This window comes from Miniopterus schreibersii (genome assembly GCF_964146895.1).
Source record: "Miniopterus schreibersii genome assembly, chromosome: 1".
Lineage (NCBI taxonomy): Eukaryota > Metazoa > Chordata > Mammalia > Chiroptera > Miniopteridae > Miniopterus > Miniopterus schreibersii.
This window is the reverse complement of record NC_138101.1, coordinates 88651602-88664904: the sequence shown is the minus strand read 5'-3', so window position 1 is coordinate 88664904 and position 13303 is coordinate 88651602. Positions and strand designations below refer to the sequence as shown.

Genomic DNA, 13303 nt, shown 5'->3' with positions numbered 1-13303 from the left:
TGCCAGTGTCTCTCCCTGGTCCTCCTTTAAACCTGCCAGGTAGCTGGCGAGGTTTCATGATTTCTTTCACATATTCGATGTCTATTCCACAAAGAACTGGGTGAAGTTAACAGCTAAATAAAGGCTGTAGAGGCAAGCGGTGGCTTGTTACCCCAAAGGATGCTTTGCAGAAGAGCATGTGTGCCCTCTGACAAAAAGAAGAAAGTCCCACGTTAAAGAGTATATTTACTGTCTGAGGTTATCAGATTGACAGCTCAGATTTACCAAAGGTATTGAAACTCAACTGTATTTAAAAAAACAAATGGTTATTGAACATTATGTGTTCTTAGTGAAAGTTTCCAACAATCTACCAAAACTCAGGGCTGTCAGGTATTTTGAGAATGAACTTATTTACAAAGTTCAACTTTCTACTTTATGGGAATAATTAGAGGCACTTACACAACGTTGGCAATCTCTCAACTTCCCATCACCTTCACTGGCAGATGTGCTATGTGGCACTATTCATTCATTTATACCACTTGCCCTCCTGTGTCGGTGGAATTGAGATTTCTCTTCTCACTGAAACTCTTTTATCAGAGACGTCGATCCCATCCCACTTTTGAAGAACAACTCCCACAATTGCCTCTCTCTGACAAATCCTCTGTCCTCCGGAGACTGCCCTCAATGTGAATGTGTTTATGTTGTTTCCCTCCCACCCCCTGCAACCCCAAGACTGCTTCCTCACGTTGCTCACAGCAAATGCCCTGATGCTGCTTCTCATCTCCCATTCTCTCCTCAACCCACTTTAGTCTGCCCCTGGCACTGACACTCTACTGAAAGCATTATTGCTAAGGCCATCGGTGCCTTTGGCATGCAAACCAGAGCTCTTCATCCCCACTCCCGAAGCACTCCTTAACATCATATAGGGCACTGTCACTGGTCTAGGTCCTTGGCCAAAAACTTCCAATTGAGTTACCCTGCTCCAATCGGTTAGCAATTCTTGTCATCTCCACCTGTCATTGGAAATCAGACTGCTATCTCTTCTATATGTCACTTCTCACCTGTGTCACTGTTATTTCCTCCTGACTTCTTGGTCTCCAGTCAGACTCCCAGCTACAGTCTCTTCTCCCCAAAAGTAGCCAGGACAGTCTCTAACTAAGAACACTTCTCTTCCCTGCTCAATATCTGACAAAGAATTCCTATCAAACAAATAAAAATGTAACTTCTTTCCATGGCTTGCAAGCTACAAAGCCCTGAAATATAGGACTTGCCCTTCTTTGGCCTCATGTCCTACATTCTTTCCCTCATTCCACTCTCTGAGCACAATGGCCATACCTCACTGTTCCTCAGTCACAAAAAACACATTCCCGTCTCAGAATCTTGCACTTGTCCCCTCTGCCTATAAGGACAGAGCTCCTCATCTTCTATAGTTCAGTGAGGTCTCTCCATCCTCAGCACTTAGATTTGTAAGGACTATCACACTAAAGGGAGAAGGCCCCAGGACTGGCTTAGAGTGGTGGCAAAAGGAGAAAATAATAAATAGAAGTCAAGATAAGTGAGGTTCAAGAGAGCGTGGTCAAAATGCTAAATGCTACCAAGAAGTTGCTCATTCCATAAATGTCCACTGAATACCTATTCGTGTCACTGTTCTATCTTCTGTACTCTTTTTATTCACCTACTTTCTCTGCATTTGAACAGCTAATCTTAATTCCCTACCTCTTGCTCAGATCCATGCTCTAATTCCATGCATTCGACTGATTTCTAGAGACCTCTACTCTGCTGTCTCCCAGGTGCATCAAGCTTAACTCTTCTACAGAGAACTCGCCTCTTCCAACCCAGATGCTCTCCCTCCTGTATCACTTGCTCTCCTCATGGGAGCCCCACTCCTACCTTTCTCCAGCATGTGCTAAGCGCTCCAAGTGGCTGGTAGCTCCATGAAAAGTCCTGCATCTGACCCATTGCCCATTCAGGGGTCTCTATTCAGAAGCACAGGCTGCCTCTCCAAGGTTTGAACTGAATACTGAAGGAGGCGGCACTGACCTAAGGAATCTTTCCCTCCAGACCAAGCAGTAGGCTTTCCCCTTTAGGTTTGCTGGAGCAGGAATTAGTACAATCCCATTACTTCTCACTAGAATAGGACCACTTATTCCAGATGATAAAATCTGACCATAGGAATTCTGTATGAATGACACAAAGGTCCTCACGCAGCTGTAGTTTAGCAGGCAACTAGCAAAGCCTTGTCAGGCACCACTGCACGCCAATCCTGGGCAACTTCACAGACAGGCACGAGAGGACAGCAAGGATGGGTGAACACCCATCATCCACGGAACAGAGAATTTAGGGCTTTAGTTCCCAGTCAGGACACACATTAGGACTGCCTGGGGAATACAGCCTGGGACTCAGCTTACGCCTGCACTGAACCGGTCACTGCCTGGGGGCCCACAAGGTTCTGTTATTGCCAACATCCTGCCCCATCAGCACACCTTGTAGGTGTGCACATGTGTGCACTGCATGTGCATATGTCTCCTGAGGTGTGGAGGGAGAAACAGGAAACCTCTCCTGCTGTCTTTAATAGCAAATGTTTGGGGATGAGGAAAGCAAGGGCATTAGAAATCATAATGGTTATTAAGCTCAAATGTGTGTTTTTCACCTCCTTTGATAGGTTTCCCTTAATAAAGTTCTGAAAGAACTATCTTACCAAAGTTGTTATTGAAAATTCAGCTGTTAGATTTAGGTCATTGAAAAAAGGCCGAATGAATCCATAAATAGTTTCAGGATCAGGATTATGATCGAAGTTTTCCTCTGGAACCGCTTCCTGCTGAAAGGAGGAAAAATGCAATGTCACTATCCACTGAAGAAAAACAAAAAGTGCTTTCCTGAGAGCTGTCTCCTACCTGTGCCCATGTGCCCCTGAAAATAATTTTGATTGGGTGACATGTCTTTTAGTCTTTTAAATATAAACAATGGGACCTTAAAAAACAATATTCAGTACCAACGGTCATTTAAGAAAAATGCAGGCACAACCTCAGAAAAGTTACATGTTCCTTTTCACCTTCCCCACACAGAATTCTACCTAAATGTGAACTATCTTTAGGCTCAAAGGACTTATTCATCCTCATGTCCTACTTCTCTGCAACCAACTCTGAAAATGTGTTTCCAGTTTGCTGTACCCACAGGGCCCTAAGGCTGTGCCGTGCTAAACAGCAGTCAGCAGTCACATATTGCTCTAGGGCATCAGAAGATGGGAACTGGAAATTTTTTTGCCATTCTAATTTATTCAAAATTTAAATAGTTGTTTAATTTTCTTCATAGAGATCTTCACATATCTGTTAGGTTTACTTACAAATATTCATATTGTCTGATGTTACTGAAAACTATCTTTTAAAATGATATACTTTTCTGGGGAAGGCATGTTCACTCACCTTAGCTCACTACCTGTACAAAGCTGAAGCTCAGTTCTTACTGACATATTTCCTATACAACATTCCCTTTGTAAAATAATTAGCTACAACATGGGGTGAGAAAGAAACCAAAGGAAGGTAATTTTGACTCAAGCTGGAGGGAGTAATTTTCTTCTAGTGATTAATTTCTAAGCAAATCATCATGAAATACACATAATTATATGGGAAAAAATACAACCGCAATACAACTGATACTTACTGTCAGCGGGTGCAGCCTTTCATCAAAAATGTCCTTGGATCTATTTCCACCTCTATAAAATAAGAAGGTGATTTTAAAAACAAATCCAGGAATTGTGAATATCTTAGTAACACATCTGCTGGGAGTGGAGAGGGGTAGAGGGAGAAGCTTAATGTTCAACAGAGTCCTACTAATTCTTCTTAGATTCCGTAAGAAGTTTCTGGCCTCTTTTTACCCAGCACATCCAATTCTGTGAAATCTCTACAGTGAGCAGCCAGAGCTGCCTCTCTAGGCGCTGACCCTCCCTGACAGGCGACGCTGGTCACCCCGACAGACTCCATCTGCCGCCTCGCCCTGGGCCACACAGGAGCGCGTCACGGAGCAGGAGCGGGCCATTCATGTGAATACGAGACTCATGTTTCCCAGTTTCGCTTCTCTTGTTAGTTTCCTATATTGTATTATTATTGTGTGTTTCTTCTTGTCCTTTTTAAAGAGTTTGAGTTAAAAACTTGCCTTTTTATTTTAAAAATGACCAGTTACTGGTTTTAGAGAGGAAGGGGGAGAGAGAGGGAAGAACGCACATCGAAAGGCTGCCTCCTGCACACGCCGAACTGGGGATCGAACCTGAAACCCAGGAACGTGGCCTCATGGAACCGAACCCACAACCTGGGCATGGGCCCTGACTGGGAATGGAACCTGCCCCCTTGGGGCGATGCTCCAACTGAGCCGCACTGGCCAGGAAAACCAGTCTGTTTTTAAGTTTAATTTTCCACACAGTGGTTCTCCGAATGTGTTTTACAGGCCTTTGGGGTCCCCTAGACCAGTTTCAGGAGAAACTTGAGGCCAAAACTGTTTTTATAGAAATCCTAAGGCATTGCCTGCGTCTATACTGACATTGCAATGACTGTATAAAAGAAAAGTCAGTAAAACTGGCTTCTGAGCCTGAGTCAAGGCCGGGGCACCGCCCTGTGCTAGGAGTCACTCTATTCCTCACGGCCACTGGTTGAAAAACAAATTCTGCGTCACTGGAGCACATCCTTGACAAAGCAGTAAGGGTAGTGTTATTAAACGCTGATTCTTATTTATATCTGAGTAAGGGGGAAGTATGCATTAAGCACTTCTGCATATCGAATAGTGGTTGTTAAGGAAAAGTACTTGTGACTTAGTTGTGAGCTGAACAATTGACTTTTTTCATTGAATAACATCTTTATTTGATAGTATAACTGTCAGTCTCTCAAAACTGAAAAGTAAGCATCTCACTTCAAGGAAAATAACTTGTATATTTGCTGCCAGTGAAACAATTCAAGCTATCAAGCTAAAAATCAAGACTGGGGAAAACTTGTACCTTTTTTGTGTGAGCCTGACAGCTTTTCAATACTTAAGGGACTTTCAGGGAAGACTGGTGGTGATATGATGCTAACTAACAACTGTGAATTTTAATACTGTATGAAGAAATGTGAACCAACACTTTCCAAATGACCAATGCATAATATTATCATAAAATTATTTACAATAAAAAGATTCATTCAGCATATACGATATCTGAATGGATATTAATTTAATAGAGACCTTACTACAAGTTCATGGATATGGTTTCAAATTCCATTGTAACTAATTTAAGAAACTAGCACTTGTGGACTTTGGGTACAATATCAAATGATATCCACAATTATCTGAAGGATTTAAAAATACAGCCTTTTCTAGCCATACAGCTACATCAGGCATGGTCTTCACATTGTTTCTTCAAAACAAATTATCAAGATAACTGAAGTAATCACAAATGACTGAAGACAGGGTATACATGGGAATCAGCTGATGTCTATTACCAGACATACGGAGACTTGCAAAAATGTAAATAAGTGACACAATTTCCACTCAATGTTTTTGTTGTGCAAAGTAACTCTCTTTTATGAAATATTATGTTCATACTACTGTTCCCAATCAGGGGTGTTTTGTCCCCAGGAAGCATCCCGCCCTGGCTGGAGACATGCTCTGTTGTCACCGTGAGGCGCGGGAAGAGTGTGCTGCTGGCATCTAGTGAGGAGGGGCAGGGATGCTGCCAAACATCCTACAACGCACAAGGCAGCCCCCAGAAAAAAGTATTATCTAGCTCAACATTTCCACAGTGCTACGAAAAACCATGGTTCAACATACAAGGGACGTATTTCTAAATTCTCAATTTTAATTTCTAATTTCTAATACAGTAAATATCAGTATAGCCCACATACACAAATATCCTTTGGGATCAATAGCTTAAGGGTTGAGTCCTAAGACAAAAATGATTCACTTTAATAATGTAATAAAAGCACTCTACAGCTTACTCCAATAATGTCCATATATATTACCTAACACTAAAGTTTATATCTTATCAGTTTATTAGCTAGAATAACAAGACAGGTTTTAAAACTCACCTTTTCTTGATGTGGTAATATATTGCTAATACCAGGCTGTGGAGAGAAAAAAATGGAAGAACTGAGTCCATGTTAGGTCTGAAGACATGTCTTCAAAGGGATTGTGGTGGGGAAGGACCTTCCCAGGGCCCAGTGGCCATGAAATCCTCATTCAGAACAGTTTCTCATGGGCACTTTTTGCCTTGTTGCAGTTCTCTGGCTTTGAGCAAAATTAGGAAAACCAAAATGCTAGGGAATATGCTGTTAGAAGACATGTTTTGGTTGGTTATTTCAGTATGGAAGTTATTACACATCTCTCCTGTCATTTGCCCTTTGCTCATAGAATCTTTAATCCTGTACAAGATAGATCTGCTTGTACACATGCTTAAATTTAAGCCATACAGTAGTTTTTCCACCCACCCATCTTCCATCATTTGCCTAAAGGTAAATTAAATTCTCTATACCAAACCAAATCATTTAAGATCACTTTTACACAATTGTTAGAAAATTTAATGGCATATATAAGAACCCACAAAATCAACAGGTCTAATTCTCCTAAAACAAGCAGTGCCAACAACGCAGCATAGCAGTATACAGGGTAATATTAATAACATTTATTTCGAAATTAATTTAAGTGCAATTTTAATGAGCAGATGTACGTCCTCGGGTACTGTGTAAGGTACTGTATTCCTAAGGTATTCGCAGATTCCGTGTAATATGAAACAAAGGAGTACTGTAGATTAAGTCATATGCTTTTCCTCTTTGCTCTCAGTTTCTAAAATGAAACTCAAAATAACTGAGGGAAAGCAAAATTGAATTTTATAACTAGGTCTATAGAATATGAGCACTTGTAAAAAGGCCTGTAACATTGTTAGTATCTAATGGGTACTTCTATAGGGCTTCAGTTTCATCTTCAAATTGATTTTTAAATCAGAGAATTTGAAGCATCTAAGCTGAAAAGAACCAAGGAACTTGTGATGACATTTAATTCAACAACCCATTTTACAGGTAAGGTAACCAAGGTGAAAACTGACTTGCTCAAGGTCCCAGCAATGGTGAGCAGCAGGCCTCTCCCTCCTGCCCTCTCACCAGGCAGTGTGCTGCCCAAGCTTGGCTGTAATTGGGATCCTCAGAGGAGCTTTAAAAACCGCCTGGCTCCGCCCTGAGATGCTCTGACTTAACGGGCACTGGGTATGACTCTGGGTTGTTTGGAAAGCTTCTCAGGTGATTGCAATGTGAACACATGAATTAGGGTTGAAATCAGGATCACCCTGGATGCTTTTCTCCATATAATGATGCCCCCCATCCTTCCCCAGCTCATCAAAGGCTTGTGAGAGGGAGTGTGCTGGGGGAGGGGACAGGGGCTGCATGTGTTTAGAGACACACATTTTGAAAAAAGCTGCATCCATGATTCTAATAAGGCTCCCCGACCCCATTGAGAACAATGCACTACTGCCCCATAATAAACATCTTTTCAAAACCATTCCTAATAATTTTCTCAGAAAACCTTTATTTTACAAATAGTAAATGTACTGATAATTTTCAAAACCTGATGAGAGCAAATTAAAGCTGACTGTACTTCCAAAAATTAGACTAATTTGGTGAAAAAAAGCATAACACCTACTTGTCTGAGCAAGGTTAGTCTTTACAATTACTTTTGAATTATATACTGTAACATCAGAACCTTGAATTCCAAAGAACCTATGGAATGCAGCCAGAGTGGAGTCCTTTTCTTACTCCAGGATTTAGTGTCCTGGCTGCATAAAAAGATTAAATGATTATGTGATAGGTGCCAAAGCTCAGGACTTTAGAGAGGTTTGGGGCTCAATTTTTGATGAAACACAATTTGATCTCAACTACTATTATAAGTGAGAGAAGAAAGTTACAGTATTATGATTGTGAACTCCCAGTTTTTAATAAAGTAGAAGTTACTGAGAATTTAATTAGTAAAAAAGCTGGTACAAGAGAAACAAAATTAAATTTATGAACAAATTATATTTTTAGGACTGAAAAATTAGGAATGAGGCTACTAATATTTTCAGGTAGCATTTCCCAAACTGTTCTGGAAAATCAGCTCTCATATCCCAGGGAGACGCTGATAATGCTCCTTGGAAAACCCCAATGGAATTCAGGAAGCTCTATGTCCTATTTTAATTTTATTTCGCTCTTAAGTAGCTTTAAAGTTTCATCTTAGCATGTTTTAAAGTGCATCTGCAATTGTAAACTATGTAGGGCTCACAGAACTTACTGAATAATTTTCAGCAGCATCATGACACTGTTACATTTGCTTAAGTATAGACCTGACTGTGGCTGCGTTTCCAAAACTTCACTTATCTAATTTTTTCCTGCTTTGATTTTCTTATATATGGATCAATACGGTGTCTTGGAAGTGTATTTATATATCTATATATACATATATAACTAAATTTAATACATCTATAAAGTTAAAACCTCAGTTGAACACATTTTATCCACGAAGAAATCAGCCTTGAGAAGTTGTTCCTTAACCCTGGTTTGGTGCATTTTTCCTGGGAGGAGAAGTGAATTTTAATACCGAAATACTGCAGGAAAAACAGAACAGGGGAAATCTGACCAAATCCAACTAAGTGTAAAGGCAGATGCCCTGGGCCAGTGGGGGCCGAGCTGGTCCTCCTGCCAAGAGCAGCTTCCAGAGTAGCACATGTGGTTTTAGGCCTTTATCTCATAAAGAAACACTTTTCTCTAGAAAGAGTCAATGAGAAGCACCTCGCCTTGCATTTTGTTCAACAATATCTCAGCCACAGTATTTCCTCAGGTAAAGATGAATACTCTTGGGGGGAAATTTATATTTGCTCACTGGCTTTCCCGTCTTCCATGTTCTCAAATTAAAATGGAAATTGAAATCAATAATAATTGATACCAGTTTCTTAACCTGATCATGGAAAAGAACAATCAAATGAGCTCACACATGGGTAGGACGCCTGTAGCATAAGGTGTCTGTCACTGAGCCCGGGCAGCCTATTTTACTCACCATTGTACACTGATTCTCGTCTCGGGCTGGCAAATTGTGCTGTTGTCTAAAAATATTGTTGAGCATGAGCTATATTTTTCTCTGTGGTGATCTGGAAATACCTGAAGGGGAAGGAGAATAGAAGAAAACATCCCAGTAAGTTAAACTTACAAAAATGTGTTTTTTCTTTGTTAAAATATCAAACATGAAAGCTCAGGGGGTGTAAACAGCCTGACCTGTGATATGCTAGGGCAGGAAAGGTCACCCTGGGGCGAGGTCCCCATCTCTAGGAACAAAAGCGTTCTACCCTGGTGACAAACCTGGCCTGTCGCTCCGACTCTGTTCATCTCTGCCTAACTGCCTACTGTATCGGTGCTGCTGTATTTTTATAAACTAATTCAGATGAGCCTTCCTTTCCCATATTATTATAAAGCAGCTTTCAGCATGCGGTCACACTTTCCCATCAGGATCTCCCACAAATACACAAAGACAGGACAGGGAGAACATCTAGCTGATATCTTTTAAAATACAGAGCATTTAAAAACTGCCAGTAGCCAATAATCAGAAATATCTTTATATTATCTAAAACACAATTTTGCCAGTTTCAGATGTCTTACTTCAAAGCCACTTATTCCTCATTAGCCAAAAGTTCCAGAGGGCATAATTTGAAAAGAATCACTCTTTGGAGGAATAAATTTTTTCAAGCTAGAAATGTATATATAAAATATATATATATATATTTTTAAATATATGTCTATTGATTTCATGTGCCCTGATCAGGAATCAAATCATGATAGCCTGGATCCTAGGTCGACACTCTACCCCCGAGCCACACCAGGCCGGGCTCAAAGTAGAAATATTTTAACTATACCTAAAACTCTGATGTTTCTTAAGCTATGTAGTTAATCTGTAATTTACTTTTCGGATCTCAAAAAGACAAATACAGCATAAAATGTGAAAACTCATTTGAATACTTTATTCTAAGTGGAAGGTCATCTTTTAAGAGCACTGCTATACAAGTGTAATATGGTGTATAAAAAGTCAATTACCTTTAAATAGTCAATTGACCTTTAAAAGTCAATTATGACCAAAAACCTATCTATAGGGGGATAAAAAGAAGAGGAAGAAAATGTACCAAAATATAGACGAGTTGGTAAAACTTTAGGTGATATTTGCTCACATTTTCCTCCAGTTAAAATGTTTTTCTACTATAAATGTATATTGTTTGTATTTGAAAATATTCATGCTAAAACATTGAAAATTTTTAATTAGGCATGGGCTCAAAGCTCCATGGGGTTCATTTAGTAAATCAACAACTTACGGTCTACTGGCCTCATCCAACCAAAGGAACACTGAACACTCTGCCATCAGTCCAGGCCTCCTCCCAACTATTCAGACTTCCCAGGATCGAGTATCTAGTATCCCCCAGAGGGGGCAGCATTAAGTCTCCTGGCAAAGCCTGGGTATCCTGGCTGCCAGGTTACTGTCCCCTCATCTTGCTTGAAAATTTAAAACAATTGTTCTTCATGGTTAAAACCTTACTATTGATGGCTTACAACCTCAAAGAACTACAGTGACAAACATAAAGATAAAAAATGCAAATACAAAGAAAACAAAAGGACCAAAATACTATGGAAAACTTAGTGTTCACAGGTATCTGAACCCCTGGTTGGTCACTAGAATGGACAGAGACAAAAATCCTGCTGTATCTTCCTTCACTCGGCACAAATGGCAGGACAGATGGACTTTTACAATCTTTGCCAGAGAGGGAAGGGGTAACTTAGTAGACTTAAAGTTCAATAGCAAAGACTACACAAATAACCAGCCTTGAAGTCTAAGGAGTGACAACCCCAACCTTACTATCAAGTCAAGTACCTGTTGAAATCCTGCCCCCGCCCATTGTGCCCACTGTCTCATCTTAATCCATTAAAAAATAAAGCTGAAGTTTACTGTTTTCTCTCTACTTTTTCACAAGACACATTTTGGATATTAAGAATTGATGACTTTTAATTAACTTGAAAATTTCTAGCACTTTATGCATTAATGAAAGCTGCTCCTTCTATGTTGCACATAAATGGGACAATACGGCAAAATGCATGGTTTGAATAGAACTCTTAACCAAGACTTTGGTAGAAAAGTGTAGTATGCTAATTATAGGGATACCCAAAAATATTCTCTGAATTAATATTAATTGTATTGAATTAAAACTTTAAACTTTGATTTACACTTTAAATATAGGTTCTAAGTTTGAGTTAGAACCTATACATTTGAGATTTGTAAACCCACCACAAATCTATTTCCACTCCCCTTCCTTTCAGAGACATGTCCTGAGAATTAAAGGCATAAAAAAAGCTATACAGAGTATAAGAACAAAGGGGAGGAAGCACAGCCTTGGTGCCCAGAGAGAGTGGCTAGAACAGGGGTAAGGAAGCCAGTGTGTCTTACAGAACCCAAGGCAGGCTCAGAATCCGCCCCCAAATTCTTGCAGTGCAGCCCTGTCAGTTGCGAAACTTCTGCTCACTCCTAGTGCTTCCAGTTAGATAGCAACAGGCCGTCAGGGACCACAACACATCTGAGGGACGCCAACAAGTAGGACAGATCAAAACAGATGGTGACTATGAACAAGACAGGTAACAGCAAGTGTGGGAGAGGTTGTGGAGACAAAGGAACCCTCGTTCGCTGCTGGTGGAAACATAAACTGGTCCAGCCACCATGGAAAACAGTAGGGAGTGTCCTCAAAAATTAAGAATAGAGCTACCATATGACCCAGGAACCCCCCTTCTGGTTATATACCTGAGAAATTTGAAAACATTCATTTGCAAAGATAATGTTTGCAAAGATGCACCCCTTTGTTCATTGCAGCATTATCCCCAGTGGCCAAGGCACGGGAGGAAACAAAGTGCCCTCCAGGAAAGGTCTGGATGAAGCAGCTGCGGGGCCCACATACAGCCGAACAGCTCTCGGCCACAAGCAGAGGGAAGCACTGCCACTGCGACAACATGGGTATCATGATGCTCAGCTAAACAAGGAGTCAGGGAAAGCGAAGAGCCCCATGATTTCACTCATGTGTGGGATATAAAACGAAAACTCACAGACACAGACAACAGCACGGTGGCTGCCAGAGGGAAGGGGTGTGGGGGGTAGTAAAGGGTAAGGGGCCCAGATATATGCTGAGGGAAGGTGACTTGGCTTTGGGGGCTGGGCACACAGTGCAACATACCGATCATGGATCACAGACATGTACACTTGAAACCTATGTGACCCGATTAACCAACGTCCCCCCAATGAATTTAATTAAAAAACATCTGAACTCATAAACAAAAGTTGAAAACATTTCCTAAAATCTACATGCTAAGAACATCACTTTTTTTAGTGATTACTTTAATAGAGCAACTTAGAACCTATGGTATCAGCAAATGAGTTGTCCTATGTAAAATAAACTATTGCATAAAAGAAAAGAAAATTAATGGGATTGATAAAATTCAAGAGCAAGTGAAAATATAAAAAAGTAATTCTTAACCTCAAAAAGGCAAAAAATGGTCTTGGTAAAAGAATGAAATCCTTCAGAAAAGAAAGACAGTAAGAGACAGTGTACATTAAAGACAAGATGGACAAAACAGAGAATTATAAAAGGGCTGGGGCATAAAGGCAAAGAAATCTCCAGAAGGTAGAAAAAGAAAAAATGGGGGAAAAGAGAGGGGGAAATTAGAGAATCGTGCAGGAATCCTGGCCTGAGAGTTCCAACTTCTTAGTAATGGGAATACTAGAAAAAAGGAATAGAGGATATATGAAACAATCAAAAACAATTCCCTGAAAGCAGATCAGACCTGTAGCCTTGATGGCCACAATAAAATGGAAACTTACAAACAAAAACATATTATAAATTCCAGAACCCCGGGAACAGAGAGGGTTCTAAAAGTTTCCAGGGAAGAAAGGGATGGGGAAATCACTAAAATTAATAATATATAATGTATCATCCCATGTCAACAGACTTAAGAGCAACTGTGGTGAGAAAACAGTAGAAATGCCTCTAGTACTGCAAAAATTAATTTCAACCCAGAATTCTGTATTTTATTAAACAGGAGGCATTTCCGAGAGGCTAGATCTCTAAAAAATTTCTGCCCATGTATCCTTTCCCAGGAAAAAGTGCTCCAGTAAAACCAGGACAGAGAAAAACATACCACCTAGGACAGCGATTTTCAACCAGTGTAAGCGCAGGACACTGTGGTGCCACAAGAATTTTTAAAGCATGCAATACCTGACTATTCAGGCAGAGACACTAATCTCTTTTCCCTTAGATTGTCAA

General features: G+C 40.3%; 1 protein-coding gene across 1 annotated transcript in view; it reads right to left on the bottom strand.

Annotated features, from left to right (window-relative positions):
* The window catches only part of LOC308567532 (cyclin-Y-like protein 1), a gene marked incomplete at its 3' end in the record, with an annotated part of 45962 nt that overhangs the window by 13516 nt on the left and 19143 nt on the right, over nucleotides 1–13303 (bottom strand). The window contains exons 5-8 of the mRNA XM_081159197.1: nucleotides 9019–9119; nucleotides 6030–6065; nucleotides 3640–3691; nucleotides 2678–2797 (exon numbers count right to left, since the gene is read on the bottom strand). Coding sequence (XP_081015323.1) covers nucleotides 2678–2797; nucleotides 3640–3691; nucleotides 6030–6065; nucleotides 9019–9119 — 309 coding nt within the window. The remainder of the gene's footprint in view (nucleotides 1–2677; nucleotides 2798–3639; nucleotides 3692–6029; nucleotides 6066–9018; nucleotides 9120–13303) is intronic.